Source organism: Nelumbo nucifera, chromosome 5 (assembly GCF_055504915.1).
Source record: "Nelumbo nucifera cultivar China Antique chromosome 5, China Antique-T2T, whole genome shotgun sequence".
Taxonomy (NCBI): domain Eukaryota; kingdom Viridiplantae; phylum Streptophyta; class Magnoliopsida; order Proteales; family Nelumbonaceae; genus Nelumbo; species Nelumbo nucifera.
Genome location: NC_142653.1, coordinates 69,916,719 through 69,942,530, shown reverse-complemented (window position 1 = coordinate 69,942,530; position 25,812 = coordinate 69,916,719). Strand labels below are relative to the sequence as shown.

General features: G+C 36.9%; 1 protein-coding gene and 1 long non-coding RNA gene across 11 annotated transcripts; one reads left to right on the top strand and one right to left on the bottom strand.

The window, feature by feature from the left end:
• Nucleotides 1–9,682: 9,682 nt before the first annotated feature.
• LOC104610196 (uncharacterized) lies at nucleotides 9,683–17,499 on the top strand. Of its 4 annotated transcripts, none has more exons than XR_016075958.1 (6): nucleotides 9,683–10,005; nucleotides 10,121–10,334; nucleotides 10,441–10,645; nucleotides 13,218–13,265; nucleotides 16,916–17,097; nucleotides 17,233–17,499. It is a non-coding gene; the product is annotated as an uncharacterized LOC104610196 (long non-coding RNA). The 4 variants fall into 4 exon arrangements; XR_002023383.2 differs by having other exon boundaries at nucleotides 9,684–9,905; XR_016075956.1 differs by having other exon boundaries at nucleotides 9,684–10,334.
• On the bottom strand, nucleotides 10,658–24,943 carry LOC148791842 (E3 SUMO-protein ligase MMS21-like). Of its 7 annotated transcripts, none has more exons than XM_088887168.1 (9): nucleotides 24,446–24,943; nucleotides 22,060–22,132; nucleotides 21,728–21,905; nucleotides 16,089–16,339; nucleotides 15,104–15,243; nucleotides 13,650–13,750; nucleotides 13,441–13,547; nucleotides 12,455–12,571; nucleotides 10,658–12,330 (listed from the first exon to the last, which is right to left on the bottom strand). In XM_088887168.1, the coding sequence occupies exons 5-9, from the start codon at nucleotides 15,217–15,219 to the stop codon at nucleotides 12,325–12,327; spliced, it is 447 nt and encodes a 148-aa protein (XP_088743294.1). In that variant the 5' UTR covers nucleotides 15,220–15,243; nucleotides 16,089–16,339; nucleotides 21,728–21,905; nucleotides 22,060–22,132; nucleotides 24,446–24,943; the 3' UTR covers nucleotides 10,658–12,324. The 7 variants fall into 7 exon arrangements, 6 of the variants coding, with proteins under 6 accessions (XP_088743294.1, XP_088743296.1, XP_088743292.1 ...); XM_088887170.1 differs by having other exon boundaries at nucleotides 12,455–12,506; XM_088887166.1 differs by lacking the exon at nucleotides 10,658–12,330 and having other exon boundaries at nucleotides 12,338–12,571; nucleotides 24,446–24,752; nucleotides 24,826–24,932.
• Nucleotides 24,944–25,812: the final 869 nt, after the last annotated feature.

Below are 25,812 nucleotides of genomic sequence, written 5' to 3'. Positions count from 1 at the left end.
AAGTTCGATCGACATACTCTTTGAAGTGGCCTTTGAACAGCATGGCATTGGAAGAGACCGCCTCACGTTAGTCAACACCCATCTTGGTAGGATTCTTCGAAGATTCATTGATACCTCAAGGGAAGATCACACTAACATTGCTGATAGGGGATGTCCTCATCACTATCACAATGATGGTGGATTTCATCATCGTCTGCGTCTAGGCGTCATGCAATGTCATCACCAGCCGACCAACACTGAACGTGTTGTGAGCCTCAATCTCCACATACCACTTGGCTGTGAAGTTCATAACACCTTATGGGATAGGCGTCACCTGAGGAAACCAAAGAGTCGCGAGGTTGTATTACTTGACAGCTTATAGAGGGAAGCCCCACACCACTGAGGCACTCACCACAGAAAGCATGGACCTAAGGTGTGAGCTATGAACATAGCGTGCCAACCCGTGGAGGACCTCGTCCAGGTGCCCCATTTCCACAACAACTAGGAGAAAAACATTCAGATAGGATCTCTCCTAGAAGGTAGCCACCGAGACAACATCATGCAACTCCTTAGAGACAACACCAACGTGTTCTTCTGGTCATCACCCACCAACTAAATACCAATATGTGAGGCAAAAGAAGAGGAGCTTCACCTCTGAATAGTGGCAAGTGATCAACGAAGAAGTGCAGAAACTACTCAACGTTGGCTTCGTCCGAGAGGTGACATACACAAATTGACTAGCAAATGTGGTGATGGTCAAGAAAGCCAACGATAAGTGGAGAATCTACATTGACTTCACTAACCTGAATAGGGCCTGCCCAAAAGACAACTTCCCCCTAACGAGCATCAACCAGCTCGTCGATGCAATGGCGGGGCACGAGCTCTTGAGCTTTATGGAATGAGGAAGATCAGACCCAAAGGCCGATCTACTACACCAACAAGGTCCTTATGGGCACCGAGACGCGGTATTCAAACCTTGAAAAGGTCACTCGGGCCCTCATCACTTCAACAAGGAAGCTCAGGCCGTACTCCCAGGCGCATAGCGTCTGAGTGCTCACCGAACAACCACTTGAACAGGTGTTGCACAGGTCAGAGACATCAAGGTGTCTGATCAAGTAGATAGTGGAGCTAAGCAAGTTTGACATCGACTACGCACCTAGGCCTTGGCCGACTTCCTAGCTGAGTGCACATTCTCAACTCAGAACCCAGCCAAAGTCCCAAAAGTCTAGACCCTCCATGTGGATGGATCGTCCAATTGGCAAGGAAGCGGTGCCAGCTTCATCCTCCTCAGACCAGACGACACCATCCTCGATCACGCCTTGAGGTTCAAGTTCAAAGCGTTGAACAATGAAGCGAAATACGAGGCCTTGATAGTTGGGCTTCAGCTCGCACTAGATGCCAAAGCAAGATGTGTGGAAGCCTCTAGCAACTCCCTACTAGTGGCCAGCCTGGTCATTGGTCAGTTCGAGGAATGAGAGCCCACCATAGCAATTTATCTGCAGAAAATGCAGGAGCTCGCCAGACAACTCGAGCACTTCACCATATAGAAAATCCCCATAGCGGAGAACACCCGAGCCAACGCCCTATCTAAGCTTGCTAGCTTACCGCATACCAACCTCAGCACCACGATCAGGATGAAACACCTTGGCACAGCCTAACATTTCAAAAGTAGCCCGAGCAGTCCTCCTCATTCAGCAAGGGTCATTGTGGACGGACCTGATCATATAGTACCTCCAGAATGAACCTTCCTAAGGACCAAACTTAAGTAAAAAGGCTCATGCACAGGTTGGCCCAGTACTACCTCATCTAGGGCCAACTCTACCACCGATCACATACTCTCCCCTACCTAAGGTGTCTCCCCCAACCAAAGCCAACTACGTTCTTAGGAAGATACACGAGGGTATCTACGGAGACCACCCAGGTGCATAGACCAAGCCGACTACGTCCTTAGGAAGATACACGAGGGTATCTGCGGAGACCACCCAGGTGCATAGACCCTATCATGCAAGGCACTCTGACAGGGCTACTTTTGGCCCATCATGAACCAAGATGCAACTCAGATCATCTGAAGGTGTGACTGTTGTCAAAGGCACTCGAATCTGCACCATCAGCCAACACCACCCCTCATGCCTATCCCGAGCTCATGGCTCTTTGCCCAGTGGGGGATGGATATTTTTGAAGCATTCCCTATTGTAGTCAGACAAAAGAAGTACATCCTCGTCGTGGTAGACTATTTCACAAAAATGGGTCGAGGTCGAACCCCTAGCATGCATTACCGTGCAGAATGCTCAAGGCTTCCTGTGGAGAAGCATCATTTGTTGCTTCGGCATCCCTCAGGTCCTCATCACTAACAACTCCTAGTTCATTGATCGAAAGTTTGAAGCCTTGTACGCCAAGTTCAAGATAGACCATAGGATGACATCAGTTCATTAGCCAAAGAGCAATGGACAGACTGAAGTGACCAACGGGATCCTACTCCACGGCTTGAAGACAAGGGTCGACAAGGCCCAAGGCAGGTGGGTTGAAAAGCTATCGAGCATCCTCTAGGCTTACAGAACCAAGCCACGTATAGCCACTGAAGAGACCCTGTTCAGCTTAGTGTTTGGAGCTGAAGTGATGATCCTTGTAAAGATTGGGTCCCCCACTCTATGGACAGAGCTCTTCAACAGCGAGATGACCAATGAAGACCTTCGTACTGAGCTCGACCTAGTGGAAAAAACCCGCAACCAATCACACATCCAAATGGTAGCACAACAATAGAGGATAGCCAGGTACTATGACACCAAAGTTTGAAGGAGAGAATTCAAGATAGGAGATCTCGCCCTCCGCAAAGTCATCGTGCCTGAGCTCGGAGAAGGGAAACTTGGACCCAACTAAGAAGGACCGTATAGGGTGACCAAAGTGATTAGCCCGAGCACCTATAAGCTAGAAGACCTCGATAGGAGGCCGGTGCCATGGAGTTGGAACACTAGGAACCTCAGAATGTACTATCAATAAAAAGGACCGAAATTCCCTTGCATGAATAGTTTTGGAATAAAGCCTCTTTCTACAAACAATAATCGAGTATGCACTACGCACACTGCCTGGCCAAACTCTAACGGCCGAGGACCTTGGAACACAACACTGCACACACAACCCGGTCAGACCTAAATAGAAAGGCACATTAGGACCACGCAGCGAACAACGTTTGGCCCTACTTGGTGGCCAAGCCGAACACAATGGTCCAACGCCTTAGCTAAGACCCGGCCAACTAGAAATAATCAAGGCCCTAAGTCAAACCTACCTAGTAGGGCACAATGCCCCTATCCAACCACGAAAGAGGACGGCAACTGAACTCTGTGAAATAGTCTGGCTCGAAGCCGGAGTAGAGCTACCCGAGCACCACAGCTAGCCACCCCAAGGAGCGTGAGCTCCACTAGACTGAGTGCCATCGAGATCCCCTAACGATGATGATTACTTGAAAGCACTTCAACCAAACAAGACCTGGAGTGGGTCAGTTCGAGCAAGGAGCCCTAACGGTAGCATGGTCTGAGAAGCACTCCGATTACTCGAATTCCGAAGTGCGATAATTTGAGAAGAAAAAGAAAAGAGTGCACAAGATTCTCATTAACTAGAAGGGGCAGTACACAGATCATAAGCTCGACATACCAAGCCACACACACAAAATAAAGAAACAGAAACATTACATTCACTCCAAGATGACCATACTGTCTACGAGGACGGACTCCTCGGGAGTGGTCGTGCTATCGTTCAAATTAGGTTGCATGGCTGTTGGCACCTCTACAGTCGCAACTATCTCAAGATGCTCACATATAACCCTCCTTTTGCAGCGAACAAAGATGGTCTGCTAGGAGTTTGTGGCATAATCGCCAAAGACGTTTAGAAACTCCTCAGACTCCTTATATTTGGAAACCGCCTCCTCCTCAGCACACAGTAGTTTCGCCTCCGCCTCTTTGACTGCCTTCCGAGCCTTGTTATGCCCCTCCTTGAGCTCTCACACTTGACTCTTTGACCTCCATAGCTCTTCGTCCTTGGTCACCATCGTTTGCTTCAACTCGACCACCTTCACCTGTAGGTGGGAGAACTCAGTCTCTCGAGCCTCGGCCAACTGACGAAGGGTAGGCATCTTGTCAACCAACATCGTCACCATACAAGCAGCCTGCAAAACACAAAGTCAATGAGCATGACAAAGCAAACTGAGAAGTAGCTAAGACAACACAAATGTCTTACCATGATGGTCTCCCGAATGGCCATGCTCTCAAGAACCTTGCTCGTACAGTCACCCATTTCCTTGTGGATTCTAGGCAACAAGATGCCCCTAGCCAACTACTTAGGGACATTGTTTGTCTCCAAGGTATCCTCCGACCACACAGTCCAGCTCAGCCTATACACTTTGGCCCCTTCCTCTGCCAAACTCGAAGAAAGCGGGACCTCAATACCTCCTCGGGGCATGGACTGTGGTCGGGTGTGCTGCGGTAAAGAGACGTCGGAACCGACATCAACAACGTCACCTTTGGTGGACCTCGACCTCTTATGTGGTCGAGGAGTCGTGGCCTCGAGATGACGCTGCAGTTGGGTCGTCCCCGCCTAAGCTGCTGCCCTCCTCTGTGTGGCGTCTTGCATCTACCTCGTCCTCTCCTCCTCATCAACTATCACCATGTCTACAAAGGAAAGAACACTAATTAGTCATCGCCGAAGAAGAGAAGCGTAAATAACATACAAAGCAAGGACAACTCGGCACAGGTCAACATCATGGACGAGGTGTACTCTTGTACATCCACCCTCACTATCCACTAGATGGCCGCCTACTCCTCCCTAGATAGCTTGGCCTCGATTGACATCTTCACTTTGGTCTTCGAGATTGACAACTCAGCAGGGAGCGACTAGCCCCCTTGACGGCGTACGTAGAAGAACCCCTCTTTCTAGTGCTTCACCGAGGAGGGGGCTCTTATTGTTCTGCCAAGTCGAGAAGTAACAATAGTCCTATTGGTGCTACTTTAGGTGTAGGAAGTAAGTGAACATCAACAGGGTAATGTCCATGTCATGAATGGTACAATAGTAGAGGAGGCTAACTAAATACCTAAAGGAGTTGGGCATGAGTTGAATGGGCTGGATGCAATACCACCTCAGCATCGTCGAGATGCTAGTATTCAAGGGGAACCTCAGCCTGACTATCAGGCTGTGCTCATAGATGGGGATTTCATTTGGCTGAGCTGAGGTGGCCCTCTCACTTATTCCAAGATACTTCATCTCGTACTCGTTGGGAGTACAATAAAGGGATCTAATATAGGCCAGGTCTCGGGGTGTTAACCTCAAATGTCAAAATTACCAAATTTATCAAAAACATCAAATATCAAAATCATCAAAAATCAAAATTATCAAATAATCAAATATCATTAAATAACAAAATTATCAAATTAATTAAATATCATCAAATCATGAAATGTCAATTTTATCAAATCATCAAAATTATCAAATTCACTAAATATCATCAAATTCATCAAAAGCATTAAATGTCGAATTCATAAAAATCATCAAATATCATCATATCATCAAAATTATCAAATATCACCAAATAACTAAATATCAAAATGATCAAATTCATCAAAAGCATCAAATATCATCAAACCATTAAAATTATCAAATTTATCAAATACCATCAAAACATCAAATCAAATATCAAAATTATCAAATTCATCAAATATAAAAAATATCAAATACCATAAAATATCAAAATTACCAAATTCATCAAACCGTCAAATATCAAAAGTATCAAATTCATCAAACATAAAAACTATCAAATATCATTCAATATCAAAATCATCAAATCATCAAAATTATCAAATTCATCAAATATCATCAAACATAAAGTTTATCAAAGTCATCAAATCACCAAATATGATCAAATATCAAAATTATCAAATGCATCAAAATCATCAAATCATTGAATATCATCAAACTCATCCAACATCATCAAATATCAAAATTATTAAAATCATCAAATATTCAATTCATCAAAAAATATCAAAATCATCAAATATCAAAGTTATCAAAATTGTCAAGTTCAACTAATCAAATCATTAAAATTATCAAAAGTCATCAAATCATCAAATATCAAAATTATCAAATATCATTGAATCATCAAATTCCAAGATTATCAAATATCATCAAATATCAAATTCATCAAATATCAAAATTATCAAATTCATCAAAAGCATGAAATATAAAATTCATCAAAATTATCAAATTCATTAAATAATCAAATTCATCAAAAGAATCAAATCATCAAATATCAAAATTATCAAACCAAGTCATCAAATCTCAAAATTATCAAAATCATCAATTATTAAAGTTATCAAAATTGTCAAGTTCAACTAATCAAAAAATCAAAATTATCGTATTCACCAAGTATCAAATTTCTCGAATCTCAAAACTATCGAATTTGATCAAAGCTATCAAATATCAAATTCTTTAAATAATCAAATCCATCAAAATTCAAAATTATCTAATCAACTCATCAAAGATCAAAATTATCAAATTCATCAATATTATCAAAATCACCAAATATAAAATTCACCAAATAATCAAAATTATCAAAGATCGAAACTATCAAATTCATCAAAATGATCTAAATCATCAAATATCAAGTTCGTCAAATATCAATTTTATCAAATCAACTCATCAAATATCTAAATTAACTAAGTTACTAAATTCATCAAATCAACTAATCAAATCATCAAAATTATCAAATTCGTCAAATATCAAAATTATCAAAATTATCAAATCAACTCATCAAATCATCGAACCTATCAAATTGACCTACTGTGTATAAAAAATATATTAAAAAATTATCAACTAGTCAAATGTCAAGTTCATCAAAAGAAATCATCAAATATCAAAATTTACCAAAATTCATCAAAATCCATCAAAATTCATCAAAAGCCAACAACAATTAATCAAAGTCCATCTAAATTCATTAGGCATAATCAAATCCATCAAAGAAATGTAAAAATATTTTTCCTCGTGTGGGTTGCCTCCAGGCAAATCAAGTGATAGCTTTTCCACTCATATAGTACATTATAAAAATCTTTTGCTCCTAATATGTGGCAGTATGGGATGATCAAATCCTTCAAATTGACACATTAACATCAAAATCCATAAAAACTTAACAAGCTGCATCAAATAACAAATTTCTAAACTTTATTAAATCCTTCAAATTGACACATTAATTATCAACTAATACTAGCTATTTTTGGGATGACACCACTGTGTTCTTCATGTGTTTGTTTGACAATTGCAATTGCCTCCAGGGCTTGGGGTGGTACTATACTTTCCAAGCAAAGGCCTTGCACTACATCAATTTCAACATTGACTGAAATTCCAACAACAAAATTTCCTCCCCTAACCTGTTGTCCCTTACAAGAATCTCCATGTGCTTCTTTTTCTTTGTTGTACTGCAACTTGCTACCTTCAACAAAGAGGGGCAGCTGTTAGCACCCAAATTTTGCTCGATTCCTTCACTATACCTCTTTGTACTCTACTCCTAGACCCCAAACTTCCAAACACAACTAGTTCAAATTGAGACTTTACAAAACAAAAAAACTCCTTCTTCTAACACAACCCATATGACAAATGGAAACCTCAATATCAACATCAATGTCCAACCAAATATGGCCTATAGACTTAGAAAACTATAAATCAGTCACACATCCACCATTCATTATGCCAACTTCCTTTATAACGGTCCTGATCCAATGAATCCATCGCCTCAAGATCATTATGATACAATCAACTAGCGAATCCCATTACAAGTCTACAACGATTAACCTCAAAAGCATTAAAAATCCATTTTGACGGCCTTACACAACTAGTTCTAGAAAACCAAGATCAAGTATTTCTTTCTCAAATCAAAACCATCCACTTGACTTCTTACCTTAATCTATACCTACCCACTAAATTTCAGCTTAAAATTCCCCCGTTTGATCCACAATCAAGCCAAATCCTAATTTCTGCAAATCTCATTAATTAAAGTTTATCATTCATCATCCCAATTTCATTTGACTGATCAGACCTCATCACTATGTTTAGAAACCCAAAAAACCTTAATACATAAAATTTCATGACCAAACTCCTCCATTTAACTATTAAAAAAAGTGGGATTCCATTTTAAGACCTTTCGTTGATTGATAAACCATTGGCTAGAACCTAGACCCAAACCAAGCAAAGATTCTATTTCAACAAATCTCGTTGATCCGAATTTGCTAGCCATACATTTCCATCATTTTGACCCTATTAGGTCAATCAGTCATCACCATTGTTTTCAAAGACTCAAAAAACCTCAGTATGTCAAATTTGATGTCCTAATTCACCCGTTTGATCGTTAAACTAGGAAGATGTCATTTCGACGCACCAAATTAAATCGTCACCTCATTTGTCCCAACTTGAAATCTCAAAAGGGAGATGGCTGATGTCAAACCCATTCTTGACCTGTTCAAACACCTGGACCGATTAAATTAAGCCTAATAGACTCAAAAAGCCCCAAAACCCAAATATACCCTCAATTAAAACTGAGAAAAGACAAAACAACATTTAAAAGTTCATTAAATTTACATTTAAAAGTTCATTAAATTTACATTTTTTGCCACTGACAACCCCAAATACAATACTGCTATGGCAGGCATGCCCAAGCTCCCATTGGATGCACAAAACCCATAAAAACCACCCCCAAATCGAAGATAATCTTTTACCAAAGAGAAAAAAGTTGATTGATCACCATTTTCTTTGAAAATCCTTCCCTATTCTCTTGTAAAAGTTTTCTTAAAGACCAAGCCTTGTGATTGGATGAATTTCAGGACTCTCCCCCTTCATTTCTCTATAAATACTAATCTAACTTGAGCTCAGAGAAGAAACAGGGAAAAAAGAAAGGAGAGATTCAAGAAGCATCCCCAACTCCCGTAGGTGCCCTGTTCGCGAGAAAACCCCCAAGCATTTGAATCCAAAATTCCAAATTCATTCTATTATGTTTCAAACTTCAAATTTGCACGAAACCTCCAAGCATTCAATAGTTTCTAACATCTTTCGAGTTCATCCAACCACTCTTTTATTTAGTTCGACTGTTGAAAAACTCCTGTCAATGTTGTACACGAGAGGTAAGTCTCTCATTTTAACATTTGAACTTGAATTTGTAATCTCTGTTCTCAGTTTAGCTTTGGGTTGCTTAAAGTCTTGAAACCATGGAAACTTATGTTCTTAGTTTTCTCTAGATTGAGAAAAAGAGGTAGAGAGGTGAGGGTCTTAGGGAAATCAGTACGTAAGACCCGATAATGTCACCTAAAATCAATTCTAGGTGAAATTGAGAGCGTTTTTTCCTTATATTTAGGAACTTTGAGCAACTATTTTCAGTGGTGTTTTATTAGAAATTGAGCTTGAACAACTCTTATATTAGACTACTATAATAGTTTGGAGAAAGGGGTGCCTAACACCTTCACTACTAGAAAGCTTTATATTTAGAGGCTTTATGGCATAGGCATTTGATAAAAGTGCCTCTCTAGAAAGCCAACGGTGATAGTTCAAACAACTTTATGTAGAAGCACTTTATTAATGCCTCTATATTGTATTTCATGGCAGTAAGGGCATTTTTGATATTAACCACAATTTATGACACTTCATTCAATTCCTTGTGCCCTTTCCCGTGTCCCTTTAAAAGTTTTGATTTATAATTCTTTTCTTTATCGGGATCTCAAAAACACATTTCGTTTCTACCATCATGGATCGTAATTTGTTGACCAAAATTCCTATTCCTAATTGAACTGAATCCTCGTAGTTTGATATTAACGACCGGAGATCAACCCTTGAAGGGATTCAGTGTTCTCCTAAAAGCAAAACTCCGGTAGTGTTAGATCAGGGATTTGAAGTGTCCTCTCAAGGTACTCCTATAGGACCTTATCGTTGACTATTGTTGATCATGATCCTTTTGCAGTGGCAATGGGTGATGGAGGTGGTGGCAATGAGATTAAATGATGGCGAGTGCGTAGGATAGCCATGGGAGTGTATCTTTTTGGAAATATTTTGACTATTTTTTTTATACAAGTCACCATCTCCATATAAACCAACCATGCTCTCCTTCCTCTATTTTTCTCAGTCAATTGGAAAAGGTGGAAAATGCATGAGAGACACAAAGTAGCGACGCTTTAGGTGTTTCAAGCTCATATTCAATCAATTTCATGGCAAAATTGGAGAGTTCAAAGCTCAATTCGCAAACCCTAACTTCGTTCATTCATGATTCGGCGAACGACTAAGATTTTGATGTGCACTCATGTTCTCTTGAGAAATTTAAACTCTATGAAACTCGTCAAGTAATGATTTTTGAATTTCATCATTTTTTGCTTATTTCTACTACGTGCTTATGTTTTCCTTTTCATAATTTTGGAAATTTTGGTGATGTGGTTTTGGTTTGAGCAGAGGTTTTATCTCATTGGGAGCGACAGAAACAAACAATTCTTTTGAGTTTTGAAAACAGATAGATGTGAGCCTTTGGAACTCAATATCAGTGAAGATACGGTTGTCTACTCACAACATGAAGTTAAGAGCTTTCTTCAACGCATCAACAAAGGCAACCGCACCACTAGAGGCCTCACATTTGTTGCCAAGGTCTTTGGGATTGCAGGTGATACTTTCTTTTTTGCTAACGCCTCATGCTCTTGTGTGAACATAATTTTTATTATTACTGTACCTTAAATGACCAATTCATGTAGCAGGAGCAAGTTCCTAGGAGATTTAAATTTGATATATGTAGATATATGTAACTTTTTGGAGTTAAATGTGTGTCATGTGTATGCATAAACATATCTATTCACATGTATACATATGAAATATTTGTGTATAAGTTATATGTGTGTGAGAAGTGGAAGGATGAAAGAAAATGGGGTATACAAGTTGTATGTTGGCACTTGGCATAGATAGAAAAGTGAGGGAGGAGAAAACTGGGAAAGGGAAATTAAAAAAGAGGTGTATTATATGTGTTTTTTTTTGAAGATAAAGTGACCTTATCTAGTCAAAGAGGAAATGAATATTCATTTAATATAAACTCATGAGTGGATGAGTATTGTGACATTGGATGTTGGAAAAATGTTTTCACAAATTATTACAAATAGAGGGAGTGGGAAAGTTCCAAATTAACTAGGAGTGAAAAACTCCCACTCTTTTGCCCTATATATGAGACATTCAACTCATGCCTTCAACCCATCAAAATATTTGCAAATTGTAAACCTTATAACTGCTATCCATGTATTTTAGGAGCTCAGTTCTAAGCCAATTTTGCTTCACAATGGTAGAAGCGGTGGTTTGAACAATGTGCCCTTGTGGCACAGTTTTGGTCACAAAGGTTGTACCTTATTCCATTATCCCTCTCCTCCGTGTATGCATAATCTTGCAATGTGTCATTGTGTGAGTAATGGTGGTGCTGAGGTGTTAGCAAGTAGATCTAGTAATGTCTCCCTTTACCTCTTTCTTTTAATAAAAATGGTATTCATTATTATGAATTGTAGCAAGGGTACATGAAATCTGTGTCATCAACCACAGACAAAGTAGTTTTAGAGTAGGCACACAAAAGAAATCATTTTCAGCTATAGAAAAAAGTTAAAAGTGTCACAAATGATACCAGTCCAATGGCTCTTGAAGATAGACTGGTTGAGCTTGCTAGGGTTCTACTATGGGACAGGAACATCAGTGATAAAACCATCAGCTTTCTACTAACCATCAGGAAATGGCCAATTGGATAACTTCCTATTTATTTTAAAATTTAAAATACTCTAGTGGCTTCTACTTAGTTTGCAGTTATTTAATTGATTAAAGAAACTCTTCTATAGTGGAGCAAAAATTAAAAAACTTTCCAACAAAAAAAAACAGAGCTTTTACTTTTGATCCAAACTCAAAGTTGTAAAGAATTTAAGTACTCTACTTCGAGAGAAATGCACAGATAAAAAAAAAAACAGCCAATATGACCACTAGAGGACAAGCCAGCCAACCATATTTCTCTCATAATCTTTTTTATTTTTATATATTTTAGTAATCATCCAATTTAAGCCTCACCCAAATCCAATACCAAATAAGCCTAGGCCCAAGTCCATTCCAACATAGAACCAGATATGGCCCAAGTACATAAAGACAACCCAATACCCAATTCTTCACTTCCATTGAATACAAGCCCATGCTGATTTCCTCTGTGAGTGCTGTAAGAAGTTCAGAGGAGGGCCCTTGTAGAGAGTAATAATGGTTACACCTCCTATACTTAAAATGGTTCCTACCACTTTTGCCAACCCATCTCTTCTTAAGATATTAACTTGCTCAAACCTGTGTGTGTGTGTGTGTGTGAGAGAGAGAGAGAGAGAGATCAAAGAAGTTTTAGAAGACAACTTTCATAAACAACCACAAAAATTTATTGACTTGGGAAATTCTGAAGTCCTTGAATAATTACCCCAAAGCTGAAGCCATGACAAAAGTAATTGCTGGAACTGAGTTTTGTAGCGCTGATAAAAAGGTTGGAGACATATAGTATAAACCAATGAGAAAAAACCCTTGAAGACCAGTGACCCTTAACATAAGAAAAGCGAATAATAAGCAAACTACACAAACAAAAGGAATTGAGCAACTAATACTGAAAACCTCAACAAGTTTCCACATACCCAAGTAATCCAAGAAGGAAGAACTTAACCAGCAAAGAACAAGTAAGAGGTGGTCTTGCTTCCCAGAGTATTAAAGTCATATATATTTCTTTTATAATAAAGAAGGAAGAAGAAGAAGAATTAGATGAGCTGCCTTCCCCGAGTAGAAGCTTCAACATTTTACGCTAGACACTTGCTCTTCCCCAAAAGAGGACTACCCATCAAATTCCTCCTCCACAAAAGACTTACCCATCCAACAAACTACTTCATGGCCATAGGCTATTAGATTCTTCGCTATCAAGATACACATTTAAAAGGTGTAGACATCTTTGCAACCAAAAGCAAAATATGGTCCACCAAATGTCAAAACCAGAATTTAGAAGTGAAGTCATTGCTTCTCTTGTAACTATATTCATTACCGATAAAATTTGAATATGATTTGTGTATATATTAAGAATGGGGCATAAGATCAACTACTACATCCTTCTCATTATAAAGTTTTTTTTCTTCTGTTAGGAATTCTCAAGAAAATGGTCTTGTAATTATATATTAATTAATAATATTTGTCACTTGTAGACTCCATTATCTAGAAAAGGGACGGCTACTTCTTGTCATAGACCTAAGGTAAATTCCAAAACCATTTCAATATTATTTTTTTCCTATAGGACTTCAAAAATTTCAAAACTCTTTATGGGGTGAAACTAAAATTGGGTTCATTGTCATGCCCTCAATTTTTCTATTTTATATATTGCATTATATTTTTTTTTGCTAGGAAAATAAATATACAATATAAGTTTACAGTTTTCCACCCAGGCTGTGCAGTAGTTTCCGTGCGAGCTTCGTCAATTTCAACTAGTAATAAGGGATCACACACCACTCTTCCTGCCTGCAGAACTTTGGGACAACCTGTGTTTGGAACAGAATACAACCAAGGTTATATAGGAATACAAAATAATTTACTGATGTAGGAATACAAAATAGTTAGATTTGAGCAGCAGGTTGATATACCTGCTACTACAAGATAAGCACAGTTAGAATTGGGTAGTAAGTTGGCATACCCACAACAGGGCATTGAGGGTTTCCGCCTCTGGATATGCTTGCAGTTCATACTGCACAAAAAACATCCAAACACAGCTGAAAATTCTGTTTAATAAAATGTTTACAGTGGCTCAATGAATAAGCCATTTGTAAAAAGCAAAAGGAAAAAAAAGAAAAGAACAGAAAAAAGGAGCACTCTGCTTGGATGCATGCATATGGAGTGGGTTCCTAGTCATACCATTTAGTGAGCTTCACTAAATGACCCAGGAATCTTCCATGTGGCAACATATTTTGGGGCTGAAAAGAAACTCCCTTATTCCTCTTCTGGTCTTCCCACCCATTTTTATGGGAAAAACTTTTGGCCCAAAGGCTTTGCCTTGTGCTCAAAACAAAGCCCCCTTGATGGATAACTTTTAAACCTAAAAGCTAAAAATATGAAGGACTACCATTTACTGACCAAAACTCCAATACAAGGTTGGAAATAGGCTGAATTGGAATGAGGAATTGAATATGTGGCTACTAACTACAGTGGGTCCCCTACGGCCTACCTGATGGAAGGTCTGGATTGGCCATAGGAGCTTGTGTAGGGGAGCTTCATGCCTGATCTGATTAGGAAACCTTTTTCCTACATATTATATGTAGGAAATTAGTTGGGTTTTGATTTCTCAAGGACAGTTTTGTCCATTTGATTTAGTAGCAGTAGTGAAAAAGAGTTTCAAAGGAAAATTATATGTAGGAAATTAGTTGGGTCTTGATTTCTCATGGACAGTTTTGCCCATTTGATTTAGTAGCAGTGGTGAAAAAGAGTTTCAAAGGAAAAAATGATGTGGGGCAGATCTATTAGGACGGAAATTCACCAAATAGGTGGAGGATGATATGGTCTAGAAATAAACAAAGCAAAGCTGGGGTTGGGCAAGACTTGGGGTTGAGGCATCATTCAAGCCCGATTCAACCTGAGCCTGACAACATATACCAAGTTTTAAATATGTAGTTGTATAAGAAAATAAATAGCAAGAAGTTCAGTTTAGAGGCGTAAATGTTACTTTGGGCATGAAAAGACAAGTTCAGTTGTCTGATCTCTCAGTGTTCATTAGCAGCTTTTGTTTCTATCATAAACCGACAAAAACATATGGACTGCAATATAATCTGTTATGTAATTTACCAGCCTGTAGAAACTCCTTTGTGTGGCTATGTAGGAAACCAATTCCCATGAACATTTTTTTACTGTATGTTGTTTATTGGTTGGCAATTCCAATAAAGGCATTTTCAAAATTACAATATAATTGCTTGTATAAATGAACAAAATAAAAACCTATTCTCAAATCTCAATTATTAGCCATTTCTCTTTGACCATAGTAAAACCAATGTGAATCCATTACAAAAAAAAAAGTCATGAGGCACTTTTGGAGGGAATCAAATAATACCAGCGTACAGGATCTGCCAGTTCAATAACATGCTTTCCACTTAATGGGCATGTGATATTCAAAAGGATGGTCTGAGTATTGGTCATGACGACATCCTCCTGCTCATCACCTGGCATTGGTTGACCTGCATGATGAACATTCTGTAGTAAAATAATAAGCACAGCTAGAATCTATATGGCAATCAACATAATAACCATCACTTAACAGAGCATCTCATAGGTAGAGAGACAACCAAGAGAACCAGGCCAGTGTAGGTAGGTATGAAATGTGCATAGCATACAGTCACAGAAAAAAAAAGACAGAAAACTAATGAGTGCAACTTTAGATGAATACTTCTCAAGAGATACAGGTTTAGGTACATAAAATGTGGCAAGGAATTGGAACAACCCACATCACCTAATCCATATTTTGCTAATAATTATAGTGAGGATTCATTGGGAAGAAAAAAAAATGAGTTAGAGTAAACTTATATTGTATATTTATTTTCCTAGCAAAAAAAAAAAAAAAGGGAGTACAAGGACTGATGCATCAGTAGTTTGATGTCCATGGATTGATGGAATTTTATATGCCAAAAAAAGATGTACAAGGACCGATGCATCAATGAACTAAGTTATATGAATTGCTGGTTTCATCACTTATACCTGAATTGTTGAACATTATGTCTAGCTTCCCATACTTGGAAACAGAATCAACGGCTTCCTTTACTTGGAGTCTGTTCATTTCCTCTTAACTCTTATCTCTTAAGAGGATTCTTTTAACTTTAAGAGAAAAATTGTTGTTCATTTCCTCTTAGCTCTTATCTCTTAAAGTGCAATCATACAACTTTTTGTTTTCCAATGATACCCCCAAAAAGCAAACAAAAACTCTAATATATGGGGTCAAAATAGATATTTGATAATATTCAGAATTCAGAGTTTAGAATTCAGAACAACATTCTCTGCATTCAGAGTTCAGAGGAAAGAAAAGTTCACCAATACCAACATACCTCTTAATGTAATTATTACAATTTCAGATGTCAAACTTTAGAGCAAACGAACGGGCCCTTGGTCTTCATTAGTAGCATCACAATGGACATAGGTAGCATTTGTGGTGCCTAGCTCCTTGTAAACTAAATTGCCCAACTTCTCTAGAGTGTCAGCAATTACAACTTCGCCACCATGTTTGCTGAACAATCTTGCTGTGCACTCAACAATGCCACTAACACCTCCTGTGATCAGTGCCACCTTCCCTTCTAATCTATAAAAGTAAAAACAGAGGATATATGATATATAAGATATATGATAACAGTCATACTTGTTTAATCTAATTTGAAGATAGAATATGTGCTTTCACCCCTTATTATTATGCTATATGTTTAGCCCTTGTCAAATAACATAATTCTGATGTACAACTTGATCCGTTTCTTGAGAAGATCAATATTGCTGAATTGATGGGCTAAAAATGTTTTGGATCAAATTGCATATTCCTAAATCGAACCTTGAGCTAATGACTCTTCAATGAACATACAGTATTGAAACCAACTTTATATCAGACTTGATCATATTGGGTTAGATTGGGGTGGATCTATATATATATATTAGATCCGGTTAAATTAGGTGTATAATTGGTTGCATGTATATCTCCATAACCTATATCATAAGTAGCTAAATCATTCATATAATTTTGCCATATTTTGAACTTTACAGCATAAGTAATCCATGATGCAAAGAAATGTAATCCCTCTCTTGTGTAATCCATGATGCAAAGAGAAGTATATTTATTTGCTTATGTTATTTTGATGGCTTGAATTTGATAAAAGAAATTTGATTGTAGGATATGACTAAGATTTTTTTGAAGAGTTTAAGGAAGCAAGAAATTGTGGCCAAAGCAGTTGTTATAAGCAAAGACCTGTGTAAAAAAGTAGTATTTGTGAGGAGCCTTTAATAAGACCTCATGGATGTCATAAGACAATTGGAACATCTGTTGGAACTACTATTGCTTGGCCTTCGTTTTTGGTAAATATTACAAATTTACATATAATTATTTTTATTTCATTTTTTGTTGCTATATGTGATTAGATAGTTAATGGAATTTACAAAAATTATACCTATTTACTTTGTTTTTTTTCCTTTTATTGCTTTTCTTTGCAGGTTGTAGAGGAAGAAAGGATTGGATGAAGACTACAAATAGCTTTTTTTTTTTTTGAGATGTTAAAAGGAATTTCTTTTGGACTACTATATATTTGATTTGTAGGTTGTTAAAAAAAGAAGACATCTGCTCAAAAGGAAGAATGAATATAATGAGGGTTGAATGTTGTGTTTTTTTTTTTTTTTTGTTCTTACAATGATGATAAAAGTCAATTGGAATTTTAGGGATAAAGTGTACCTTTTTGGATTATATATATATATATTTTCATACAGGTTTAATGTTTTGATTGAATATATTTTCATATAGGTGTATCAATTGGAATCTTTATGTAGCAATATTCACAATATATTGCACTTTTTTTTTAAAAAATTGGAACCTTTTTAGAGGTGGCCAAAAGTTCCTCTAAATATTAAAGCATATATCTTTTTTTCCTTTTCTTCGATTCCTTTTAGAGGCACATAAAATTGCCACAAATTCATTTAGAGGCGTTCAAATGCGCCTCTAAGTTGAACTTTTAGAGGCACTTTTAACTGCCTCTATTAGGACTTTTAGTGTCAGTGCAATAGAGGCAGTCATATGTACCTCTAAAAGTCCTACCAGCAACCAAGCGTCTCTAAAACATTTAGTGACAGGGCTTTTAGAGGCACTCACCTGGCCGTCTTTTATAACCTTTAGAGGCAGTTTTTATGCTTTTAGAGACAGTTATAGTCACCTCTATAGGTGAATTTTCCAGTAGTGTTTATTTGTTTTTTTTATCAGTAATACAAGAAATCTTTTATTAAATAAAAATAAACTTTACAATAAAATGAGTAGCCTCGGCTACCCCATGATCACAAGACAATAGTAGGCCATTTTCTTACAGTTACAAATGAGCCCAAAAAGGACCATTGACCAATTTTAGTCTTGGCTATTTGTGGTCTTGGAAGGGGTAAACTGGGTACAAACCTAACCTCTGGCATTCTTTGAACAAAGTAGCTGTTATATGCTTTCACTCTTGTCAGTTTGACCATTGCACCAAAGAATGACCTTTATATATGGTTAATCTATATAAATTCTGTAAATTCATATTATATATTTATTGCGTATTTTATTGATTTTGCTCAAAATACCCCAAAATTGTAGTATTTAACTGATTTTGTCCAAATTTTCTTAACATGTTCTTGCATTTTTTATCAGATAAGAAGCATGAAATTCAATGATTAAATTGAAGTTTGAATCTAACATATCCTGCCTCTAAGACTCTAAGATGGCATAAGATAGAAGCAATAGATTTCATTGACCCATCATCTCTTCATTAGTACATTGCAGTGCATTTGCACTACTAGAAAAATCACATATAGAGGCAACAAATTAAAAATGCCTCCAAAGATAGAAAAAATGCCTCTAAAAAGAATTAGAGGCACTCAGGTGATTGTCTCTAAATGTTATAGAGGCACTTGACTTGTAATTAGAGGTACATCTGATAGGTGCCTCCAAAAATGAGATATTGAGGCACATTATTTTACCTCTAAAACACTGATGCTAAAAGCATTTTACAGATGCATGTATGAATGCCACTAAAAATACATTTTTAGGGCATTTTAATTAAATTTGAGGCAAATTTATTTGCCTCTAAAAATAATTTTAAGAATCCTATTTAATCTTTATAGCAACACTTAAAATTGCAACTAAAGTATTATTTGGTCTTATTTAGAGGCATTTGTGACTACCTCTAAAGATCATTTATTTGTGTTTTGAAAAGTTGTTTTATCATATGCAAAGCTTATATAAACATATATACAAACATTTAATTTGCTATCTAAACAATTCATTCACATATCTATTAAAAGAAAACCATTGTTTCTGAATATTGTTTCATATTAATTGATACAAATTCAAAGAGAAAAGAATAATCCATCTACAAAAACATATGGAATAAAAAAATACAAAAAACAATTCACTTCCTACTCTAAGAAAATAAAAAATGTATTTCATCTTGACATCATCTACATTCTCTTTCTCCTACAATTTGCAAGAAAAAAAATAATACAAACAAAAAAAAATTAGTCAAATTAGTAACTATAATTTTTCAAAAGTAAAAGATCGTTAACCATATAATTACATATATATTGCATGATTCTTACCTTAAAAACAACCTTTGAAAGGTAGGCTATTCCTAATCTTGCATCAAAACCTTAAATCCATACCTTAGTGTATGCCAAAGTAACTTTCCATACCTTCCTTGTAGTTAAAACTTGAAGCCAGAACTTATAAACTATGAATCTTACTTAGAAAAGGGCACTTTGGGGGTTATCTCTAGGAACAACTCCATCTTCAACTGTTGAAATTTGGATGCTTATAATTCTTTTAAACTGTTGAAATATCTATCAGTGGTCCAAGGTGAATGGGTTAAATGTTTATGACAATGCTAAGTAATGGCATTTTCCCCATATGTATGCCACTATATAGGTGGCAGTATGGCTTCTTATCATTCATTTTTTTTTGGTAATTGAAAAAAAAATATTAATTCAATAATATAGGACTGTTACAAGCATCCCCAATTCTATGGAGAAGAAACCACAAACCTAAGTATCAGTTTTCTTTTCCCAATCATTTTTGCCATTCCTACCAGGCAAATAAATATATTTACACGGAATGTGTAAAGCAGATCCCATAGTAAAGGCACTCTCTATATACAGAATGTAGAAGAATAAATTGAAAGTAACATCATGGTAAAAGGGGGAAATAAGAAAGAAATTATGGAGCATGGCATTACGCAAGAGACTTGTGAAACTAATCAGCCAGCACCCCCCATTTAAGAATGTCCATATATCATCCCTCCACCTTACCAAAAATAATGAGTAAAAAAAGGAATTAGAAGAGCATGCAGGTTCAGAGAAATTTTCATGAGGAAACAATGTACCTCTGCCTCAATTGCTTGAATATCTATACTGTAGTTATGGTCTTTTTCTAGTATGTTGTATCAGTTATGATTTTGAAGGACAATAATGGGTATGAGCGAGCAATCTTGTTGTAAAGTCTACAGTTTCAAACTTGAGGTCAAAGAAGAAGACCATTTCGATAAATGCTTTAGAAGGTAAGTATCTAATTTGAAGCACAGGAGAGTGAAAATATCTTATGGGAACTATAAAAGTTAACACCATTATATCCTTCAAGACACTACTAACAAACACAAGTTAAAAAATCATAAAGATGATCAACGAGTTCACCAGCCATGCTATGAACAATATAAACTGTAAAATATTCATATAGCATTTAAAAAATGCCAGTGAAGGAATAGCTAATTTATAAGTACACAAGAAGGAAATAGATTAAGAAGGCTGTAAGAAATCTATAGCAGAATGTCCTTGAAAGCAACACTTATCAAGGACCAAGACATAAAACAAACAAACAAATAAATAAATAACACAGGTGTGCAATAAAGAATGGATATTGTTAACCTAACTTATTCCCTGTAACTTTGTTGTCAAGAAATTATTTAGGCTGCATTATCCAAAGGTTAAGATTACATGACATCAAGGGGCATTTGTTCAGTGGAACCCTAACACTAATTCAACTGAAAAACTTAAGTGCTTATTCTACAACAACTATGTAGAAGGTGTTTGAAGTTTAAGCATTGGTTAAGGAAAATGCCCACATGATCAAGCCTAGTAGGAACATGCTTCACACACTTTGAGGTGCCTTATGCAAAGAACATGCATTAAAGGTTCTCATCGCAAGACCATGTTAAAGATTAACTCTACGTTTTTTGAAAAAGATAAGGTAAAGCAGTATACATTTCTCTCCACCACATCAAGATGTCCCAATATTTGTTTAAGTATTTAGGGGTTTTGTCACCCGATTTCACATTAAAAGTTTCCAAATACAACAGCAGGATTAAGTCTACCTTTCTGCATGTGTCTGTAATTTGTTTAAATATTTAGGGGTTTTGACACCCTATTTCACATTAAAAGTTTCCATATATTTTTAGAGGATTTGGAGGCATGCAATTAGTTTTTTTAAGCTCCTAATGAGTCTTTGGCCATATGATGATTAATTCATTTGTACATTCTTCCATATAAAATTACAGAGCTATAAAAAATGTATAGATGACTTAATCATCAGAAAATTTTGCCTATATGATGATTAATTCATCTATACATTTTTTATAGCTCTGTAATTTATCTCATATCAATCCATGCTTCTCCTGAAAGAATGAGATCTCATTACACTTGGGAGTCAGCATCAGAATATTTTAGCTCCTCATTCTCCACCTTTTGAAACATTATTTTAAAATGTTGTAGTAGGGAGGAAACCACTAGGATCAACCAAAATTTTCTACTGTAAAAGGGGCTTATCATGGTAGTAGGGGAGCAGCTGTGGGCTAGCTCGATAGACCTGTAGACCTTGTGTTTACAAGAGAGTCTACATCTTGCATTTTGACTCTATACATTTCCAACAATAAAATTTCTACAAGTTACTAATAAAAGAAACATTTATTAGACCATCCTTTCTTACCCTGTAGACCTCGCTTTCTGATACAACATGCATTGAAACCACAGCATAGGAAGATGGAAACAAGGCCCACATTACACTCCATCCATGAATCAACAAGGTCACCACATTAGACCATCCTTTAATCACATCATCGGCGAAGAAGTCACTGAACTCTTCTCTAGTATGAATCCAAACACATCTAATGGTAATGATGTCAAGATGCACATCATTAGGTGACAACTTAGTAGAAAATACTAGAATTTTTCCGCATAATACATCATAAAAAACATCAATTCAATCAATAATGAAACATGGTGGCATCTAATACTGAGGAAACTAAAAGGAAATGGTACCTAGAGTTGGCTGGGTCTCTTATTTCAAACTCATCTCTATTTGCATCATAGCCACATACCACAATATAGTGACCTGCAATACGAAAAACAGGAAAGTTAATATCTAGAATTTATATGGTACCTTGAGCATAAAAATAAAACTAAACTCTAGGTAAATTTTATATGGAACTCTGATCATAAAATTATAAAGTAGAAACTTATATTCTACTTTGTCATTGCTCTATTTCTGTTTCTTGTTAATTTTGTCCTTCAAAAAAGAATCATTAAAGCAGTTTGCTATCTGTGAATCTATGAATGAGTAATTGCCATCTTCCTTGTCATTGCTCTGATTAGACCTGTTCATGGGCCGGGCTCGGGCCGGGCTCGGGCCGGGCTTTTACTTGTCACTAATGAAAATATACTAGGCCCGAGCCCGAGCCCGGCCCAACCAACGGGCCTATAACTTGGGCCCGAGCCCGAGCCCGGCCCAACCAACGGGCCTATAACTTGGGCCCGAGCCCGAGCTCGAGCCCGAAGCCCGACCAAATTGAAAAAAAAAACAAATTTCCCTATTCAAATTAGAATTAAAATTTCAGATAAGTATTTTTTTTCTATTTAAATGAACAATGGGCCTACAAGATGGTATTTTTCCCTTTCTTTTATATTTTAAAACACAATTTTACATTCTTAAATAAAAAAAAATTATTCAAATGGACATAATCACATAAATAATTTTAAGTTTAATATTAGGTTGGGTCGGGCCGGGCTTTTTGGCCCGAATTTAAGCCCGCGGGCCTATAAAAATGTCCAAGCCCGTCCGGGGGTCGGGCCGGGCCGGGCCGGCCCGTCGGGCCACCCGGCCCATGAACAGGTCTAGCTCTGATCTCCCTCATTATGTTCCTATAATGCCAAGTTTCCATGTTGTCACTTTCCATCCTTCCCAATATAGCCTCTGTCAATATGATTTATGGAAGACAAGTATCACAAGGAGGGAGGGAGGGAGGGAATATCTTAGGTGAAACCATTTATGGGAGTCCCCATGACTTTGATCTTTGGCTATTCCAGAATGAAACACTAGATGATAAGTCTTGACCTAGCTACCTACCTAGAACCCCCTTTACCACCTAACATAAGTTATTCATTTTGAAAAAAAAAAGTTGCTATTTCAACAGTGGCCGGGAAGGTATATAGATCCTAGCTATCAGGTTGATGGATTGCTTAAAAATTCACAAATTTGGTGTAAGCTTATGAGAAAAGAAGTTTTTACAGCTGGTATCATCTCAAGACTGTCAGCTGACTCTTCAGTTGTGTAACATTATATGGCCACGATTCAAAGCCAGTTTAATAAGACCAACAACTTTAGGTTTAAGTGGTACATTGTATGATCCTTTGGCTACAAAGGAAGCTCTTGGTTAAGATGGATATGGCTGTGTTCTGTTGTGAAAATTCTGATGCAAAAATTGATTAAGCATTTTTGAAAGCAGAAACTAAACCTTTCCAATGCTTTATGAAACCGGCTAAGATAGACTCAACAAATCTTTCTAAAAAATGACTTTAGTTAAAGTTTATATGAAATTCTAACTGATGCTTCACTTTTCCTGTTGATCTTCTCGAATGAGTTAAAATTTGACACCTAAGGACTGTGGTGGATACAGTTTGGATATCCGGCAGATCTGACACACCTTGCCAGCTTCGGGTCCCCATGAAACCCCCAAAATTAATGCCCTTTAACTGTCTCAACTCCTAAATTCAATTTGCAGAGTGCAGAGCCCCACAAACACCACTTCTTTTATAGAAAGTAGAAACCATGGGCAGTTTGAGCTGCAATTTGGTTAAGTACCATCCACATACATTTGTGATTTGACTTTCTAAACAATTTCGTATCCTGCACTCGGCTCTCCATCAGCATTCAGATAAAATTACCAACGCTATTATGTTTTAAAGGTATAATATTCAAATACTTTTCACTACTAAACATTTCATTGATTTTCTCATTAGGTGCATTAAGACAACCACACTTGCATGATCCAATTTCACATACCATCCTATCTTTAATAGAAGATACAGAATTAAAAAAAATAAAAAAAGTCAATGATATAAGCCATCTTTCCCAAGACTAGTAGAGATGAAGCAATCGATGAGGACCAGTTAAGGATTTTGCATTAAATCATTGGAAATTTGACACAAGCATTAATAAGCTTAAATTCTTGGGATGCCATTGTCTATTCTAGTTTGACTCTTTCTTTAATTGAGGAATGTCGGTGAATGAGTGAAATTCCAATGCTTCCATATCAAAACTGAGTTTCAATAAACAGACAAAGACATTTATCTCTTGCTACTTTAATTGCAAATAAATTAGGGAAATAAAAGAAAGCATATAAAGTATAATGATTAAAATTCGTAGTACCTTCCCGAATCCAAAATCCAATGATGATAGTTACAGGCTTCGGTTCTCACGAGGGATCTTAGTCAACAGCCGATGTTTATAGTAGCTCAATACAAATTTTCTATCGACTGGAAGCTCTAAGGATTCGTTCTCCATATCAGAGGTAGTAGTGTCGTTCGAACAGTTTTTGGATTTGCTAAACGATAAGCAAACACCTTTGCTAAAGCCTTTGCTTGACAAAAAGAAATATGTAGTCTTGTGTTGGATTTTCCCGGTTTAATTCTCAGTGATGAAGATGAGGATATGGTGGAAGCTAAGTTTGATACCTCTGATGATGATTCAAGGATAGAAACCACTGATCTAATAGATGATAAAATAACAAATGGTGATGTTGGTAATACCTTGATTGATCTGGGTGGCTTGCGTTTCAGGCTTAAGGAATGAATGCCTTTGTATGCTCTAATGGATGCTTAACATCTGTGACTCTTTGAAGTCACAGGGTCCTTGAAGCCTCATAATTTTTTCTTCTTTTACCTATTTGAGCCTTTTATCCAAAAACAAACTCCTCAACATAATTTCTGACCACCTGTACAAATCAGCCAATGGATTAGATTATCTTGGGCTGACAAGTGTGGAAATGTGGGACAGGGGTCCATATCCAATACGCCCCTCCAGATGGCTGGGACCAACATTGGATAATGGCCTTATAATTATTTCTGAAGGGACCATCTTATTTTTGCAAGTACCTCTGTTCTTGATCTAGTGGTTTCTAGACTTGGTATACTATTTACCATCTGCATTCTCTTCAACTCCTGTCCTGTGCATAGACCCTGGTAGCATTACTCATCAACTTCTTAAGTGACAGATCTATTTGAGTTTTAAGTAGCATTGTTAAATAACTTTATTGTTTTTTATGCTAGCTAAATTAATTGAGATTTTATGGTTCAAGTGGCTGCTTGGTTAAAGTAAATATTGCAAATATTTTTGTTTGAAACAACCCAGCTGCTTTGTCAAAGCACTGACGGGGAAAATCAACTCCTTTTGAATCTTTATTTGATCCTTCTTTTAAACCCTTATATCTACTGGTTCAGTTCAATTTGTTTCTGAGCAGAATTAGGAAACTAGTAGATTTTCATCCTTCACTACTGTTCTTTTTATAGATTTGAAATGCCTATCTGGATTGTTATTTGTGTTTGGGCAGTAGTAAGATAAACATACTTCAAATTGATTGGTGATGCTCTCATTTTTGTAAAGAAAAACAGTATATTAAATTCTGCACATAAAGATGAGGGTGTTTAATTCCACTTTGATACTGATCTTTCTCAACCCATCATTCCTTTTATCTCATCTCTTTGGTCATTTGGTTTGGTTTGCATGTAAATGACAGC